The 19,348-nt window shown below is 48.0% G+C and overlaps 1 protein-coding gene across 1 annotated transcript in view; it reads left to right on the forward strand.

The window, feature by feature from the left end:
• Window positions 1-4,937: 4,937 nt before the first annotated feature.
• efcc1 (EF-hand and coiled-coil domain containing 1) overlaps window positions 4,938-19,348 on the forward strand; it is a 60,773-nt gene continuing 46,362 nt past the window's right edge. Inside the window, 2 exon segments of the mRNA XM_024136762.2 lie at window positions 4,938-5,772; window positions 6,007-6,536. Of these exon segments, the coding sequence (XP_023992530.2) occupies window positions 5,059-5,772; window positions 6,007-6,536 (1,244 nt within the window). The 5' untranslated portion in view covers window positions 4,938-5,058.

Genomic DNA, 19,348 nt, shown 5'->3' on the forward strand with positions numbered 1-19,348 from the left:
GGAACAGAATAGTTAACGATGATTGTTATGTCGTCTTGGGATCGGTTATGGATAATATGCGGGACATGGAGTTAGTGTGCGCATGCAGCTTCTTTACATGGAATGAGTTAAATAGAGGGACAATAGGTGAGCAAGCGCATGCAATGTCTTGTCAAAGGATCAATAAGTACATCGTAAATGCGAACGAGTCCGGACAGTATAGGGCAATATTGCACGCTCCTATGGTCATAGGGACATAGTATTTATTATTAATTATTATTTTTATTATATTATTGTTTACTCGCCAGCATGTAGATAAACAAATCAACTTTTAAGCCTAGGGTAAGTTGATCTGATCGAACCACCGTTTCTCATTTCGCTCCGGTTGTTAACCACGTACAGTCCTCAAGGTGAAATAGTTAATACAGGGAGTAGGTGATGGAAGGGATGAATACGACCGACACAACTTGTTAAACTGCGGTCTCAATTGACGTCCCGGAGTGCACCGTGTATGGTGGTGAGGGCGGCAGAATTGCGCCGGAACATTACCAGGACAACTGGGCCGCTTAAACAAGACGCTCCCCTACCTCTATTTCCATCGGAGTTAAGTGCCCCTGGGATCTTAATGACCTCACTCCGCATGACCGTCCAGAGACACAGACCCGATATATAATCGTTGCCCAGGTCCGAAACACAGCACGCAGCGTACAAAAAGCAGACAAGATGTCCCCAAATGCAGCGTGCGACCAGGGACAGAGACGGGCAGTTCGTGGAGAATCATTTGTTTTCGACCAGAGGAAAGAGTGGGGGTGACAAAGTCCATGGCACCTTAGACCCAGGACAGGTCATATTGCCCTACTGGGGCGCCGTCCAAACGGACCACTGCCAGCGCCATGCACCTGCCATCCCATCACCAGGCGACTGACCAGGTATCGAACCGCTGCACTGATGGTTCGGATCACAAATGCATAGCACGATAGTCAGGTATACAGCGAGAGAAGACGATTGTATTGTCTGACCTCGCGAACTATGCAAAAGATACGGGGCTGTGACAGATCACGAGCCGGTGATGACCTAAAGCATCTTATGGTATACCCCGGACAGATAAAGGGATGGGGTGACATGCCCAGCTCCCATGGATATAGTATGCGACAGGATTCCCAAGTGAGTAATGTGTAGCGTGCTGTGGACCTTGGTATTAGCGTGCACAGATACGGTGGTTGATTGCAGTCATCTTAAGATGCCCATTTCACCTTAGGAGACAGATAGGAAATTAATGGAGATCATATCTGTGATATCTACAGGGGACAAGATAGTGGGTGGATAGTAGCTCTAATGTATGTTAAGTGACACTAGGCATGGTATATGTTAGGCTTCTCAAAGCCTAAGACAGACATTTATAAATAATATGGTAATAGGGGACAGAATGAGGGTATGGGCAATATGATATTATGACTCTGCTGGAGTAAAATAGGCAACAGATAGGCGGTAGATAGCAGCTACTTTAATCTATAGGGGACAAGTGATAAGGCGATGCCACCAGAATGAATTTGCAGTAACAGCTACCCTAGATTAGAGATTATTCACCGACGGGACAACATAAGTGTTGTGATTGTAAGCTTAACTCTTATGTTACTAGCAGGAACAACGAATCTCAGAGTTGTGATGTAAGCTACAAAACAGTATGAAGAAGATATAAGTGGAGGATACTAGAGTAGTGGGCCTTGGATGCAGCTCATTATAGGTTAGAATCATAACGCAGAGAAAACCGATAAGTGAGCGAGATGAAACTAATGAGCGCACTGGTAGTTCTACGGGACAGATAAGCAAGGTTACAACTCCAGCTCGCGTGTATGGGTCTAGGGACCAGATAGTGGTGATTAGTATTCCAGACTAGCTAGAGCTTACTAGGGACATGCAATCAGCGCCACTAATGCCTTGTCATGCTGCTACTATGGTATTAACCATATTATTGATAAGGCTGACGGACAGATCAATCAGCCACGGCGCATAATCCATGGCTCCCCACTATACCCATAGAGCTAACATCACCCCTGTGGATTCTTATAGGGGTACAGATAGCCCGAACCTTGGTAATGTAGCTCGTGTATATCACCTAAGGGAACAGGATATCCGGTGAGGGCATGTACATAGCCCAGCTCCATTCCATGTTATAGGAGGACAGATAGGGTCGCGTCGACATGCAAGCTCTTACTACCATAGATAATGGCCGACCTATAGGGGACAGATAGGGGTATGGTCTATTATAGACTAGCGATTCTATGCGCTCTATGTATAGGGACAGATAGTGGGTGTATGCGCCTCATGGTATAGGGAGACAGATATGGCAATATGTGCTTGGCTCGCCATATTGTCGGTTAGATGCTATAGCTATAGGGTGACAGATAAGGGTGATGTCAGCTCCTATGCAATAGGGGTACAGATAGGGTAGTAGCTCTATGTATAGGCGACAGATAGGGGCTTAATGTAGCTCATTGGTAAGGGGGACAGATAGTGGTAATGGTAATCTATGGTACTATCCGGGGGACAGATAGGGGTGATTGTAGGCCTATGGATTAGGACAGTAGAGTAGCTATGGAGTGGACAGATAGGGGTATGAGCATCTATGTATAGTGACAGATAGGGGTGATGTAGCTCTATGCGTTATGGACAGATAGGGGTAATCGTAGCTCTATGCGTATAGGGACAGATAGGGTATGTAGTCTATGGATAAGTGGACAGATAGGGGTGATGTAATGTAGCTCTATGGTATAGGGGACAGATAGGGGTAATGTAGCTCTATGGTATAGGGGACAGATAGTGGTGATGTAGATCTATGGTATAGTGGACAGATAGGGGTGATGTAGCTCTATGGTATAGGGGACAGATAGGGGTGATGTAGCTCTATGGTATAGGGGACAGATAGTGGTGATGCAGCTCTGTGGTATAGGGGACAGAAACGGGTGATGTCAAGGACTGGTTCTCTTGTGTCTATGCTATAGTTTTAGTATGTCATACTATACACAAGTAACATTCATTTTCTCTCTGTTTTCTATCAAATGAATGTTTGTGAATTCAAATGCTGTGCAATTATGTTGTTTGCAAATGTCTTTGTGCATGCTACTGTATTTTGTGTGGTATTGACATTTCTATTTATAATGTGCTTGTCTTAGCCTGTTGTAATATGTATCTTCCCAACATATGGTAGTGTACCTTTAGGAATGGCTATAACAATGCTGACAGTCCATTTGACGATATGGGAGCCATCTTTGCTGTTTGTACTGGTCAGGTCATCGGGTATGTCTTTGCTGTCTGTCGTAATGATGACATCCACCGGTGAGCTGGACTCCGAATATGACCTGTCCTGGTCTCTATGTTCTTGTCCCCCAGGGAACATGTCCTCCCTGTCCCTGTCTCTCCCACACTCTTCTGTCTCTGTGTCCTCCCCCAAATCAGAGTCTGGTGGAGAGGGACAGGGTAGAGAGCTCTTGGAGTCTGGTTCCTCACACAGCGGTCTGGACGCCATGGTTCAGTCACAGCTGGTTGTGGTTAGTAGACAATGTAACTTGACTGACTGAATAACAGACCTGCAAAGGGAACAAACATTGTTGTTTCTAACTTCGTCAAAATGTGAATATATATATAAATAGCGTTGTAGCAAAACAAAGTAAATGTTCATTATTTGATTCTTTAAAAAAACAAATGCCATGCTCTACACTCCTAACAATGTGTAAATGCTAGGCAAACGCACAGCTTTCTGCAATGCCCAACAATACATGTTACATCTCTACATTATCATGCAACTTTTAAAATCATAATTCACAATGCACAAGCCTACCGTTTACTGTCCTGCTTGCCTGTGTGGGTTGGTGATCCTTCAGGAACATCATTTTCACATTATTTTCACATCATCTGAGTAAAATGACATGTCAACTTTTCTGTGAATCACCTTCCTACTTACCGCTCCACGAAATAGTCCTTAGCGCTTTGGTAGACTGGAGGTGCAGTTCGGCAGCTATTTCAGTTTGTGTCCCTTAAATCTTTTACCAATATCATCACTGATACATGGTATATAACCTAATTATTTTCATAATTACGTAGAATCACGGTTTCATCTTTGGCGGAATAATATCAAATGCGGTAGTATGTCACATGAACTGTTTACGTCACCTTAGCAACCAATGTTGCGACAACAACATGATAACGTTACAATCGCCAGTGTCACATTTTGACATCACAATATATCATAATAAATTGATATTATTTATCACAAAAGCCCGATTAGAGGGAAGAATCAAGCATTGCTCTTATCCTAATAATTATGAACTAGATAAAAGATTGTAGACTAATCTGATACTAAAACAAACCATGTTTTTATTAAAAATAAAAACAACCCACACAATATTTTAGTAATTTAAAACTCTTCATTTTCATCATTTTCATCAATTATTTTTTTCTAACTGTTTGAAACTATTATAACAAAATCTGAAAAATCATTCAATATTAATTTGTTTCGTGCATGAATAATACCTAGGCTTTTCAAACCATTACCCCCCTCACTGACTCAATTACAGAACAATGAAGCCGTATTGATATCTGCTGGTCGACCAGACATCAGTCCCAACTGCAGCTGATTGGGTTAAATCCTATTGTTTCAAACAAGCTACATGTCAGGACCGTTATTTGTAGGTCGCAATATGATATTGCACATTGTATTGTATTGTATACTATCCCATTATTTTATTTTCCTTTCTATAAAATATGATGTGTTCTACTCTTACTGTAGTAGAGTGTAAAGTAGGCTAGCCTGCGTTAGAAAAATGTGAACGTGAAAAGCATACATTTTCTTTCTCTACTTTCGAGGAAACCATTTCAAATGTCGCCCCAGTTTATATGTGTTGCGGGGCTGAGCCAAAACTCGCTTCAAAGAAACGCCCCGCGCGCACAGAGAGCTCCTCTGCAGAAATGCATTTTTATTCAGTCACGGAGAAGAGAACATGGACACAGGATGCTACAACATGATCACTGATACACAACTTGTTTTCTTCTCATCAATGGATTTGTACTGATTTTAAAAGAATGGATAAAATAAGGGATAAAATATTGGATAAAGTGGATAGTTGTGATCTGTACGGCCGACCCGCCCGCAGGACACAATGGATAGCGAGTACCCTGGCGTACCATTACGGACTGGACCGGGGAGTAGAGAACGAAATTATAGTTCTGGCGACCGGACTGGACCAGTATCTGCAGGAGATCTTCCACCACATGGACTGTACAGGAGATGGGAAGATCCCCATGGAGGACTTTAATATTCTGTGTGAGATCTTGGGTTTGAACAAAGACTCTGATTCGGAGGAGTGTGTGGGGGTCCTGGATAATCTGCCCAGTGAGTTTACCTTCAGACAGTTCCACGCTAAACTCTGCGGATACTTCAGTACCAAGGCTGGGTCCCAGTATGAGAACGGGAGGTTACTGGTCGGGAAAGACAGCGAGCACATAGAAACTCAGATCCGCCTGAGGATCCCTCTGAGGCGGCGAAAGAAGCTGCTATCTCTGGGGGCCGGTGGGAGAGAGAGCCGGGGATCGTCACCGAACTCAGATAGACATTTGCCGGGCTGTCGGCAGCAGCGCGCCTCCTGCACCCGGGAGTGTTACGAGGAGATTGTGGCTCTGGAGGAAGCAGAGGAAAGGATAACTAAACTACAGGATGAGAATGCCAGTCTGAGGGAACTGGTGGAGGATATGAGGGCGGCTCTACAGAGCAGTGATGCCCGCTCCCTGGCACTACAGGTAAGGGTATCCAGATGGGCATCAGTGGCATTGTTATTATTATGTGTTGATGGGAGGATGTAACAAAACATCGCCCTCTAAAGGATCATGACGTTTTAGAATAGAAACACTGACACTTTCAGATGAATATGTTTATGGGAAAGTTGGCTTTGGAAAAGCTATGTTTTAGCAGGTTATTATCCCCCCATCACTGAACTGGCCATAGCCTACTGCTCTCTGTCTGTCCCCTCCCAGGTAGGACTGTTGAAGAGCCACTCCAAACACAAATCAGAGGGCGGCTGCTTCATCGCTCATCACAAACTATCTGTCCGGACGACCCACAGCAGCAACAACTGCCATGGGAACACCAAGACCCACAACCTCAGTCACATCAAGACGGCCCACAGCAGCAATCCCAGCAGCCAGCATGACCCCAGCCAGTACTCTAGCCTGAGGACCAATAGCCAGTACTCTAGCCTGAGGAGCCTCCTCCATGAGATTGACCCGATCCACAGCTCTCGGGATGGGCAGGTGGAGGAGGCCATTCTGTTGAATAAAAAGCTGGAGCAAGAGCTGAGGTCGTCACGGGAGGCAGTGTCGGCGTTAGAGGGGTGTAACAGGGCACTGCAGGTGGAGCAGGGGGACATGAGGAGGAAGGTGGAGGATGCCCGTCAGGCGCTGGTCAGTGGAATGGGGAAGGTCAAAGAGCTGGAGGCTAAAGCCAGCAGAGTACCGGTCCTACAGAGACACATCCAGCAGCTGGAGCAGGAGATCCTCTACTACAGGTTAACACGACTGTACCTTCAGGAAAAAAGCTTCAGAGATACTCTACATGTTATTCCTCTACTATAGGTCCAGTTCTACCTAGGTGCTTGAGTCTGGTGTATTGGTGTAGTGGTGGTGGTGGGGTGGCCCTATAGGAGTCTGGTGTAGGGGTGGTGGGGTGGCCCTAATAGGGAGTTGGTTTTAGTGTGGGTGGGTGTTATAAGAGTTGTGTAGTTGGTGGTGGCCTATAGGAGTCTTGGTGTATGGTGTGGTGGCCTAATAGTCTGGTGTAGTAGTGGTGTGGTGGGGCCCTATAGGGAGTCTGGTGGGTATGGTGGTGGGTGGTGCCCCTAATAGGAGTCTGGTGTATGGTGGTGGTGGTGGCCTGGCTATAGTCGTTGTGTGGTTGTAGAGTCTGTGTGTAGTGGTGGTGGGTGGGTGTGGGTGGCCCTATAGAGTCGGTGTAGTGTGTGGTGGGGTGGCCCTATAGGAGTCTGGTGTAGTGGTGGTGGGTGGTGTGGCCCCTATAGGAGTCTGGTGTAGTGGTGGTGGTGGGGTGGTGGCCCTATAGGATCTGTGTAGTTGGTGTGGGGTGGTGGTAAGGAGTCTGTGTAGTGGTGGTGGTGGCCTATAAAGATCTGGTGTAGTGGTGGTGGTGTGGGCCCTATAGGAGTCTGGGTTAGGGTGGTGGGGGGTGGCCCCTATAGGAGTTGGTGTAGTGGTGGTGGTGGGGTGGCCCTATAGAGGTCTGGTGTAGGTGGTGGGGTGGGGTGGCCCCTATACAGGTCTGGTTTAGTGGTGGTGGGTGGGTGGTTGGGGGGCCCCTATAGGAGTCTGGTGTAGTGGTGTGGTGGGGTGCGGCCCTATAGGAGTCTGGTGTAGTGGTGGTGGGGTGTGGGTGGGTGCCCTATAGGAGTTGGTTAGTGTGGTGGGTGGCCCCTATAGGAAGTCTGGTGTAGTGTGGTGGGTGGGTGTATAGGGAGTCTTGGTGTAGTGGTGGTGGGGTGGCCCCTATAGGAGTCTGGTTTAAGGGTGGTGGGTGGCCCCTCAGGGGAGTTGGGTGGGTAGTGGTGGTGGGTGGGGTGGCCTCAGATCTGTAGGGTTGTTGGCCTATAGGTTGTAGGGTTGTGTGTTAGAGTCTGGTGTAGTGGTGGTGGGGTGGCCCTATAGGAGTCTGGTGTAGGTGGTGTGTGCTATAGGAGTTGGTGTTCACATAGGAGTCTGGTGTGTGGTGGTGGGGTGGCCCTATAGGGAGTCTGGTGTTAGTGGTGGTGGGTGTGGCCCTATAGGAGTCTGGTGTAGTGGTGGTGGGGTGGCCCCTATAGGGAGTCTGGGGTTGTGTGGTGGGGTGGGTGGCCCTATAGGGAGTCTGGTGTAGTGGTGGTGGGGTGGCCCCTATAGGAGTCTGGTGTAGTGGGTGGTGGGGGTGGCCTATAGGAGTCTGGTGTAGTGGTGGTGGGTGGCCCTTAGGAGTCTGGGTGTAGTGGTGGTGGGGGTGGCCCTAATAGGAGTCTGGTGTAGGGTGGTGGGGTGGGCCCTATGGAGTCTGGTGTAGGTGGTGGGTGGGGTGGCCCTATAGGAGTCTGGTGTAGTGGTGTGGAGTGGCCCCTATAGGAGTCTGGTGGTGGTAGTGTTGGTGGTGGCCCTTATAGGAGTCTGGGGTGGTGGAGATCGGTGGTGGTGGGGTGGCCCTATAGGAGGTCTGGTGTAGTGGTGGTGGGGTGGTGGCTTATTGGGGGGGTCTATAGGAGCTGGGTTGGGGTGTTGGGTGTATAGAGTTTTGTGGTGGTGGGTGGGCTATAGGAGTCTTGTAGTGTGTGGGGGTGGGCTATAGAGTCTGGTGTAGTGGTGGTGGTATATAGTTTGGTCTATAGGAGTTGGTATGAGTGTGGGTGGTGGTAGTTTAGGCCTGGTGTAGGTGGTTAGTTGGGGTGGGTAGGTTGGTGTGTGCATAGTTGGTGTAGGTGGTGTGGGGTGGCCTATAGGAGTCTGTGTGTAGTGGTGGGTGGCGGGGTGGCCCTATAGGATTGTGTAGTGTGTGGGTGTTGCCTATAGGAGTGTGGTGGTAGTGGTGTGGGGTGCCCTATAGGAGTTGGTGTAGTGGTGGTGGTTGGGTGGCCCCTAGTAGGATCTGGTGTAGTGGTGGTGGTGGTTGGCCTATAGTTGGATGGTAGTGGTGTGGGGGGTTATAGGAGTCTGGTGGAGTGGTGGTGGGTTGGCCCTATAGGAGTCTGGTGTAGTGATGTGGGGTGCCCCTATAGGAGTTGTTTAGTGGTGGGGTGGCCTAATAGGAGTCTGGTGTTTGTGTGGTGGGGCCCTATAGGAAGTCTGGGTGTCGTGGTGGTGGTGTGCCCTATAGGAGTCTGGTGTAGTGGTGGTGGGGTGGCCCTATAGGAGTCTGGTGTAGTGGTGGTGGTCGGGGTGGCGCCCTATAGGAGTTGGTGTAGTGGTGGTGGGGTGGTGGCCCTATAGGAGTCTGGTGTAGTGGTGGTGGGGTGGCCCTATAGGAGTATCTGGTGTAGTGTGGTGGGTGGGGGTGGCCCCTATAGGAGCTCTGGTGTATGGAGTTGGGTGGTGGAGCTGGGCCCCTATAGGTCTGATGGTATGTGGTGGCCTATAGGAGTCTTGGGTAGTGTGGTGTGCCTATCTGGTATGGTGGTGGGCGTGGTGGCCCTATAGGAGTCTGTGTAGTGGTGGTGGGGTGGCCCTATAGGAGTCTGGTGTAGTGGTGGTGGTGGCCTATAGGAGGTCTGGTGTAGTGGGTGGTGTGGGTGGCCCTAGTAGGAGTCTGGTGTAGTGGTGGTGGGTGGCCCTATAGGAGTTGGTGTAGGGTGGTGGGGTGGGGCCCTATAGGAGTCTGGTGTAGTGGTGGTGGGGTGGCCCCTATAGGAGTCTGGTGTAGTGGTGGTGGGGGTGGCCCTATAGAGTCTGGTGTAGGTTGGTGTGGCTGGTGTGGGGCCCTATAGGAGTCTGGTGTAGTGGGTGGGTGGGGTGGGCCCCTATAGGGGTCTGGGTCGTGGTGGTGGGGTGGCCCCTATAGGAGTTGGTGTAGTGGTGGTGGGGTGGCCCTATAGGAGTCTGGTGTAGTGGTGTGGGCGTGGCCTATAGGAGTACTGGCTGATGGTGGTGGGTGGCCCTATAGGAGTCCTGGATGTAGTGGTGGGGTGGGTGGCCCTATAGGAGTCTGGTTTAGTGGTGGTGGGGTGGGCCCTAATAGGAGTCTGGTGTAGTGGTGGTCGCGGGTGGTGGTGGGCTGCCCATAGGAGTCTGATGTGTGGTGTGGGTGGCCCTATAGAGTCTGGTGTAGTGGTGGTGGGGTGGCCCTATAGGAGTCTGGTGTAAGTGGTTGGTGGGTGGCCCTATAGGAGTCTGGTGTAGGTGGTGAGTGGGTGGCCTCCTATAGGAGTCTGGTTTAGTGTGTGGGGTGCCTAAGGAGCTGGTGTAGTGGTGGTGTGGTGCCCTATAGGAGTCTGGTGTAGTGGTGGTGGGGTGGCCCTTTGGACTTTTGGGACTGTGAAGAGACCTCTGTGGCATGTCTTGTGGAGTATGCATGGGTGTCTGAGCTGTGTTCTAGTAGTTCAACAGACAGCTCGGTACTTCAGCATGTCACACCTCTTACAAAAACTAGTCATGAGGAAGTGAATCTCTCCTCCACTTTGAGCATGAGAGATTGACATGCATGTCATTAATGTTAGCTCTCCATGTACTTTTAAGGGTCAGCCGTGCTGCCTGTTCTGAGTCAACTGCAATTTTCACAAGTCCGTCTTTGTGGCAACCTGACACAACTACTGAACAGTAGTGAGGAGCGACAAAACTAGGCCTCTAAACTGGCTGTTGATAAAATCAAATCAAAAGTTTATTTGTCAGTGCGCTGAATTACAACAGGTGTAGACTTACAGTGAAATGCTTACTTACTTGCACCAGATAGTGCAAAAAAGGTATTAGGTGGACAATAGGTAAGTAAAGAAATAAAAAACAGTAAAAGACAGGCTATATACAGTAGCGAGGCTACTAGAAGTAAGCAAGGCTAATACAGACACCGGTTAGTCAGGCTGATTGAGGTAGTATGTACATGTTAGATATGGTTAAAGTGACTATGCATATATGATGAACAGAGAGTTAGCAGTACGCGTAAAAGAGGGTTGGCGGGTGGTGGGTGGGACACAATGCTGATAGCGGTTAGCAATGTGCGGGAGCCACTGGTTGGTCAGCCCAATTGAGGTAGTATGTAATGAATGTATAGTTAAAGTGACTATGCTTATATGATAACCAGAGTAGCAACAGGCGTAAAAGAGGGGTTGCGGGGGGGGGGTCACACAATGCAAATAGTCCGGGTAGCCATTTGACTACCTGTTCAGGAGTCTTATGGCTTGAGAGTAAAAACTGTTGAGAAGCCTTTTTGTCCTAGACTTGGCACTCCGGTACCCGCTTGCAATGCGGTAGTAGAGGGAACAGTCTATGACTGGGGTGGCTGGGGTCTTTGACAATTTTTAGGGCCTTCCTCTGACACCAACCTGGAGTAGAGGTCTGGATTGGCAGGCAGCTTAGCCCCAGTGATGTACTGGGCCGTACGCATACCTCTGTAGTGCCTTGCGGTCAGAGGCAGAGAGCAATTGCCGTACCAGGCAGTGAATTGCAACCAGTCAGGATGCTCTCGATGGTGCAGCTGTAGAGCCTTTTGAGGATCTCAGGACCCATGCCAAGTCTTTTAAGTTTCCTGAGGGGAATAGGCTTTGGTCGTGCCCCTCTTCAGACTGTCTTGGTGTGTTTGGACCATTCATGCTTGTTGTTGATGTGGACACCAAGGAACTTGAAGCTCTCACCCTGCTCCTCTACAGCCCCGTCGATGAGAATGGGGGCGTGCTCGGTCCTCCTTTTCTGTGTCCACAATAATCTCATAGTCTTGGTTACGTTGGGGATAGGTTGCTATTCTGGCACCACCGGCGCAGGTGGCTCCTCCTTTAGGCTGTCTCATCGTGGTGTCGGTGATCAGGCCTACCACTGTTGTGTCGTCTGCAAACTTAATGATGGTGTTGGAGTCATGCCTGGCCATGCAGTCGTGGGTGAACAGGGAGTACAGGAGGGGACTGAGTACGCACATTGGGGAGCTCCAGTGTTGAGGATCAGCGTGGTAGATGTGTTTGCTGCCTACCCCACCACCTGGGGGCGGCCCATCAGGAAGTCCAGGATCCCAGGTGCAGAGGGAGGTGGTTTAGTCCCAGGATCCTTAGCTTAGTAATGCAGCTTTGAGGGCACTATGGTGTTGAACGCTGAGCTGTAGTCAATGAATAGCATTCTCACGTAAGTGTTCCTTTTGTCCCAGGTGAGAAAGGGCAGTGGGAGTGAATAGAGATTGCATCATCTGTGGATCTGTTGGGGCGGTATGCAAATTGGAGTGGGTCTAGGGTTTCTGGGACAGTGGTGATGATGTGAGACATTGCCAACCTTTCAAAGCACTTCATGGCTACGGACGTGAGTGCTACGGGTCTGTAGTCATTTAGGCAGGTTGCCTTTGTGTTCTTGGGCACAGGGACTATGGTGGTMTGCTTGAAACATGTTGGTWTTACAGACTCAATCAGGGACATGTTGAAAATGTCAGTGAAGACACCTGCCAGTYGGTCAGCACATGCCCGGAGCACACRTCCTGRTAATCCGTCTGGCCCYGCAGCCTTGTGTATGTTGACCTGTTTAAAGGTCTTACTCACATCGGCTACGGAGAGCATGATCACACAGTCGTCCGGAACAGCTGATGCTCTCATGCATGCCTCAGTGTTGCTTGCCTCGAAGCGAGCAAGCAACACTGTTGGGCCAGTAACACTTTCGGTTACTGGCCCAACACTGTGTTTTTAAAAAGGCAAAGGCAGAGCAGCGCTTTATTATGGACAGACTTCTTCCCATCTTTGCTACTGTTGTATCAATATGTTTTCACCATGACAGTTTACAATCCAGGATTACTCCAAGCAGTTTAGTGACCTCATCTGGCTCAATTTCCACATTATTCATTACGAGATGTAGTTGAGGTTTAGGGTTTAGTGAATGATTTGTCCCAAATACAATGCTTTTAGTTTTGGAAATATGTAGCACTAACTTATTCCTTGCTACCCATTCCGAAACTAACTGCAGCTCTTTGTTGAGTGTTGCAGTCATTTCAGTCGCTGTAGTAGCTGACGTGTATAGTGTTGAGTCATCCGCATATATAGACACACTAGCCTTACTCAAAGCCAGTGGCACGTCATCAGTAAAAATTGAAATAAAAATTGAAAAAAGCAAGGGGCCTAAACAGCTACCCTGGGGAATTCCTGCTTTTACTTGGATTATGTTTGAGAGACTTCCATTAAAGAACACCCTCTGTGTTCTGTCAGACAAGTAACTCTTTATCCACATTATAGCAGGGGGTGTAAAGCCATAACACGTACGTTTTTCCAGCAGCAGACTATGATCAATAATGTCAAAAGCTGCACTGAAGTCTAACAAGACAGCCTCCACAATCATGTTTTCATCAATTTCTCTCTGCCAATCATCAGTCATTGTGTAAGTGCCGTGCTTGTTGAGTGTCCTTCCCTTACCTATATGCGTGCTGAAAGTCTGTTATCAATTTGTTTCTTGTGAAATAGCATTGTATCTGGTCAAACACTATTTTTTCCAAAAGTTTACTAAGGGTTGGTAACAGGCTGATTGGTTGGCTATTTGAGCCAGTAAAGGGGCTTTTACTATTCTTGGGTAGCGGAATGACTTTTGCTCCCCTCCAGGCCTGAGGGCACACACTTTCTAGTAGGCTTAAATTGAAGATGTGGCAAATAGTAGTGACAATATAATTCGCTATTATCCTCAGTAATTTTCCATCCAGATTGTCAGACCCCGGTGGCTTGTCATTGTTGATAGACAACAATCATTTTGTCACCTCTTTCACACTGACTTTACGGAATTCAAAAGTACAATTCTTGTCTTTCATAATTTGGTCAAATATACTTGGACGTGTAGTGTCAGGGTGTGTTGCTGGCATGTCATCCTTAAGTTTGTTTATCTTGACAATATTTTTTTTTATTTCTTTAACCTTTATTTAACTAGCAAGTCAGTTAAGAACAAATTCTTATTTACAATGATGGCCTAGGAACAGTGGGTTAACTGCCTTGTTCAGGGGCAGAACGACAGATTTTTACCTTGTCAGCTCGGGGATTCGATCTAGCACCCTTTCGGTACTGGCCCAAAATTCTAACCACTAGGCTACCTGCCGTCCCAATGAAAAAGTCATTAAAGTAGTTGGAAATATAAGTAGGTTTTTCTGCTAGGTTTTATATCCACAGAAACCTCGCTCTAAACTACACATCACTCTGCTATGTTTTATATCCACAGAGCCCAGCTCTAAACTACACATCACTATCTATGTTTTATATCCACAGACCCTAGCCTCTAAACTACCCATCACTATGCTATGTTTTATATCCAGAGCCCTAGCTCTAAAACTACACATCACTATGCTATGTTTTATATCCACAGAGCCCTAGCTCTAAACTACCCATCACTATGCTATGTTTTATATCCAGAGCCCTAGCTCTAAACTACACATCACTCTGCTATGTTTATTATCCACAGAGCCCTAGGCTCTAAACTACCCATCACTAGTCTATGTTTTATATCCAGAGCCCTAGCTCTAAACTACACATCACTCTGCTATGTTTTATATCCACAGAGCCCTAGCTCTAAACTACACATCACTCTGCTATGTTTTATACCCACAGAGCCCTCTCTAAACTACCATCACTATGCTATGTTTATATCCAGAGCCCTAGCTCTAAACTACACATCACTCTGCTATGTTTTATATCCACAGAGCCCTAGCTCTAAACTACACATCACTATGCTATTTTTATACCCACAGAGCCCTAGCTCTAAACTACACATTCATCTGTTTTACATCGACAGAACCCGAGCTCTAAACTACACGTTACTCTGCTATGTTTTATACCCACAGAGCCCTAGCTCTAAACTACACATCACTATGCTATGTTTTATATCCACAGAGCCTAGCTCTAAAACATACACTCACTCTGCTATGTTTTATATCCACAGAACCCGAGCTCTAAACTACACATCACTATGCTATGTTTTATATCCACAGAGCCCTAGCTCTAAACTACACATCACTCTGCTATTTTATATCCACAGAGCCCTAGCTCTAAACTACACATCACTCTGCTATGTTTTATATCCACAGAGCCCTAGCTCTAAACTACACGTTACTCTGCTATGTTTTTATACCCACAGAGCCCTAGCTCTAAACTACACATCACTATGCTATGTTTTATATCCACAGAGTCCTAGCTCTAAACTACACATGACTCTGTTTTATATCCACAGACCCTAGCTCTAAACTACACATTACTCTGTTTTATATACACAGAGTCCTAGCTCTAAACTACACATGACTCTGTTTTATATCCACAGAGTCCTAGCTCTAAACTACACATGACTCTGTTTTATATCCACAGATCCTAGCTCTAAACTACACATGACTCTGTTTTATATCCACAGAGTCCTAGCTCTAAACTACACATGACTCTGTTTTATATCCACAGAGTCAACTTCAACTCTAGTCGAGCTGGCTGGGTAACTGGCTGGCTGTTTGGCTGGGTTACTGGCTGGGTACCTGTCTTTCAAATCAAAGTTTATTTGTCACGTGCACCGAATACAACAGGCTCTAACCAATAGCGCAAAAAATGATTAGGTGAACAATAGGTAAGTAAAGAAATAATGTGTTACATGCTGGCTGTCTGGTTACTGGCTGGCTGGGTAACTGTTTGGTTGTGTTGGTGGCTGGCAGGGTCTGGCTGGGTTACTGGCTGGCTGGGTAACTGTCTGGTTGTGTTGGTGGCTGGCAGGGTCTGTCTGGGTTACTCGCTGGTTGGCTGGGTAACTCTCTGGCTCTGTTACATGCTGGCTGTTCTGGGTTACTGGCTGGCTGGGTAACTGTTTGGTTGTGTTGGTGGCTGGCAGGGTCTGTCTGGGTTACTGGCTGGCTGGGTAACTGTCTGGTTGTGTTGGTGGCTGCAGGGTCTGGCTGGTGACTGGCTGGCTGGGTAACGTCTGATTGTGTTGGTGGCTGGCAGGGTCTGTCTGGGTTACTCGCTGGTTGGCTGGGTAACTCTCTGGCTCTTTACTGCTGGCTGTCTTGGTTACTGGCTGGCTGGGTAACTGGCTGGTTGTGTTGGTGGCTGGCAGGGTCTGTCTGGGTTACTCGCTGGCTGTCTTGGCTACTGGCTGGCTGGGTAACTGTCTGGTTGTGTTGGTGGCTGGCAGGGTCTGTCTGGGTTACTGGCTGGCTGGGTAACTGTCTGGTTGTGTTGGTGGCTGGCAGGGTCTGGCTGGGTTACTCGCTGGCTGTCTTGGCTACTGGCTGGCTGGTAACTGTCTGGTTGTGTTGGTGGCTGGCAGGGTCTGTCTGGGTTACTCGCTGGCTGTCTTGGCTACTGGCTGGCTGGGTAACTGTCTGGTTGTGTTGGTGGCTGGCAGTGTTACTCGCTGGTTGACTGGGTAACTGTCTGGCTCTGTTACAGGCTGGTTGGCTGGGTAACTGTCTGGCTCTGTTACAGGCTGGCTGGCTGGGTAACTGGCTGGCTGGGTTACAGGCTGGCTGGCTGATGATGGTTGGGTAACTGTCTGGCTGTCTGGCTGTGTTACAGACTGGAGGCTGCTAGCCAAGCTGCTGAGAAACTGCTTTCTCTGATTTTGTTCTTGGCAAGACACATACATGCACACCCACCGACACACACACCCAGATGGACGTTGACATCTGGAAACGCTTACAGTCATTCTCCCAGCTCCCCTATCGTATTTCCTCTGACACAGAACACCAGATGAAAGGAGAGAGCAGAGAGAAAGAACTGGAACATTTGAATAAATGCTGAATGATTGATCTGGCAGGCTGGGTAACTGCCTGGCTGTTTTGCTTGGTTACTGGCTGGCTGGGTAACTGTATGGCTGTTTGCCTGTGTTACTGGCTGGCTGGCTGGTTAACTGTCTAGCTGGCTGGGTTACTGCCTGGCGGTGCTGGGTTACTGGCTGGCAGGCGAGGTAACTGTCTGGCTGTCTTGCTGGGTTACTGGCTACTGGCTGGCTGGGTAACCGTCTGGCTGGGTTACTGGCTGGCTGGGTTACTGGCTGGCTGGCTGGCTGGGTAACTGTCTGTCTGTTTGGCTGGGTTACAGGCTTGCTGGCTGGCTAACTTTCTGGCTGTTTGGCTGGGTTACAGGCTTGCTGGCTGGGTAACTGTCTGGCTGTGTTACAGGCTGGCTGGGTAACTAGCTGGTTGGGTTACTGGCTGGGTAACTGTCTGGCTGTGTTATAGTCTGGCTGGCTGGGTAACTGGCTGGCTGGGTTACAGGCTGGCTGGGTAACTGTCTTGCTGTGTTACAGGCTGGCTGGGTAGCTGGCTGGCTGGGTAATTGGCTGTCTGGGTTACAGACTGGCTGGATAACTGTCTGGCTGTGTTACAGGCTGTCTGTGTAACTGGCTGGCTGGGTAAGGGCTGTCTGGGTAACCGGCTGGCTGGGTGAATGTCTGGCCGTGTTACAGGTTGGATGGCTGGGTAACTGTCTGGCTGGGTTACTGGCTTGCTGGGTAACTGTCTGGCTGTGTTACAGGCTGGAGGCTGCATATCCAAGCTTCTGAGAAACAGCTTTCTCTGATTTTGTTCTTGGCAAGACACATACATGCACACCCACCGACACACACACACGCGGCAGGACGTTGACATCTGGAAACGCTTACAGAGATTCTCCCAGGCCCCCTATCGGATTTCCTCCAACACAGAACACCAGACAGAAGGAGAGAGAAAGAGAAAGAACTGGAACATTTAAATAAATGCTGAATGATTGATCTGCTAGAGAACTGTAGTGGGAAGGTGTTCTGAATAAGACACTTTGAATTTGGAGTTTAAATGTAAAGAAAAACAACTAGATGGTTAAATTGTTGTTAGCTGGATAAGTTGTTTTCATGTTAGACTAAAACAGAGCCTTATGGACGGTTGGATTGACCATCATGTTGTCTTTGTGTTCTCCTGGTTTTCAGTTTGATCCAGTTCATGTCATTGTTTTTTACCTCACAACTCTCAGCCTTCCTCAGCACAACTATTCTAGCTGGCACAGTTTCTACAACGCCTTCAACTAAAGATGAAAACCTCTTTCCAATTATAGTACTCCACCCAGATCAACTAGCTAGCTATATCACAGGCAGCCCCTATAAAGAGCTAAGTATATCACAGCTCCTATAAAATGATTATGGTGATTGTAGATGCTCATGTTACAGAATACCCTCTTTGATGTCAGGCAATGTCTTGGATTGATTGTCATGTATATGGAGCTCTTGTTCTGTACAAGACAAAATGTCTATGTTTTCTCCTTCACTGTGCCAAGTCAATGGCTCCATGGAGATCTGTTTAGTTGCAGATACCAATGGGCCTGTGGCAAGTCCATGGCTCCATGGAGATCTGTTTAGCTGCAGATACCAATGGGCCTGTGGCAAGTCCATGGCTCCATNTGCAGATACCAATGGGCCTGTGGCAAGTCCATGGCTCCATGGAGATCTGTTTAGCTGCAGATACCAATGGGCCTGTGGCAAGTCCATGGCTCCATGGAGATCTGTTTAGCTGCAGATACTATCTAAGTGGCAATAGAATCAGAATATATTTACACTGTGTATATTTACACTGAACAAAAATATAAACGCAACACGTAAAGTGTTGGTCCATTTTTTATGAACTGAAATAAAAGATCCCAGAAATGTTCCATACGCACAAAACGTTTTTTTTTTCTCCAGAATGTTGTGCACAAATCTGTTCACATCCCTGTTAGTGAGCATTACCTGACAGGTGTGGCATATCAAGAAGCTGATTAAACAGCGTGATCATTACACAGGTGCACAATGTGCTGTTTTGTCACACAGCACAATGCCACAGAGTTTTGGGGGAGCGTGCAACTGGCATGCTGACTGCAGGAATGTCCATGAATGTTAATTTCTCTACCATAAGCCTCCTCTAACATCGTTTTAGAGAATTTGGCAGTATGTCCAATCTGCCTCACAACCACAGACCACGTGTAACTATTCCAGCCCAGGACCTCCACATCTGTCTTCTTCACCTGCGTGATCGTCTGAGACTAGCCACCCGGACAGCTGATGAAACTGTGGGTTTGCACAACTGAAGAATTTCACACACAAACTGTCAGAAACTGTCTCAGGGAAGCTCGTCTGCATGCTCGTTGTCCTCACCAGGGTCTTGACCTGAATGTAGTTTGGCGTCGTAACTGACTTCAGTGGGCAAATGCTCACCTTCGATGGCCACTGGCACGCTGGAGAAGTGTGTACTTCACGGATGAATCCCGGTTTCAACTGTACAGGGCAAATGGCAAACAGCATGTATGGCGTCATGTGCGCGAGTGGTTTGCTGATATCAACGTTGTGAACAGAGTGCCTCATGGTGGTTATGGTATGGGCAGGCATAAGCTACGGACAACAAACACAATTGCATTTTATTGATGGCAATTTGAATGACATATTGTGACAAGATCCTGAGACCCATTGTCGTGCCATTCATCCACCGCCATCGCCTCATGTTTCAGCATGATAATGCACGGACCCATGTCACAAGGATCTGTACACAATTCCTGGAAGCTGAAAAAGTCCCAGTTCTTCCATGACCTGCATACTCACCAGACATGTCACCCATTGAGCATGTTTGGGATGCTCTGGATCAACGTGTACGACAGCATGGTCCAGTTCCCACCACCTTCCAGCAACTTCTCACAGCCATTGAAGTGGAATGGGACAACATTCCACA

The sequence above is a fragment of the Salvelinus sp. IW2-2015 genome, unplaced genomic scaffold (assembly GCF_002910315.2).
Source record: "Salvelinus sp. IW2-2015 unplaced genomic scaffold, ASM291031v2 Un_scaffold1010, whole genome shotgun sequence".
Taxonomy (NCBI): domain Eukaryota; kingdom Metazoa; phylum Chordata; class Actinopteri; order Salmoniformes; family Salmonidae; genus Salvelinus; species Salvelinus sp. IW2-2015.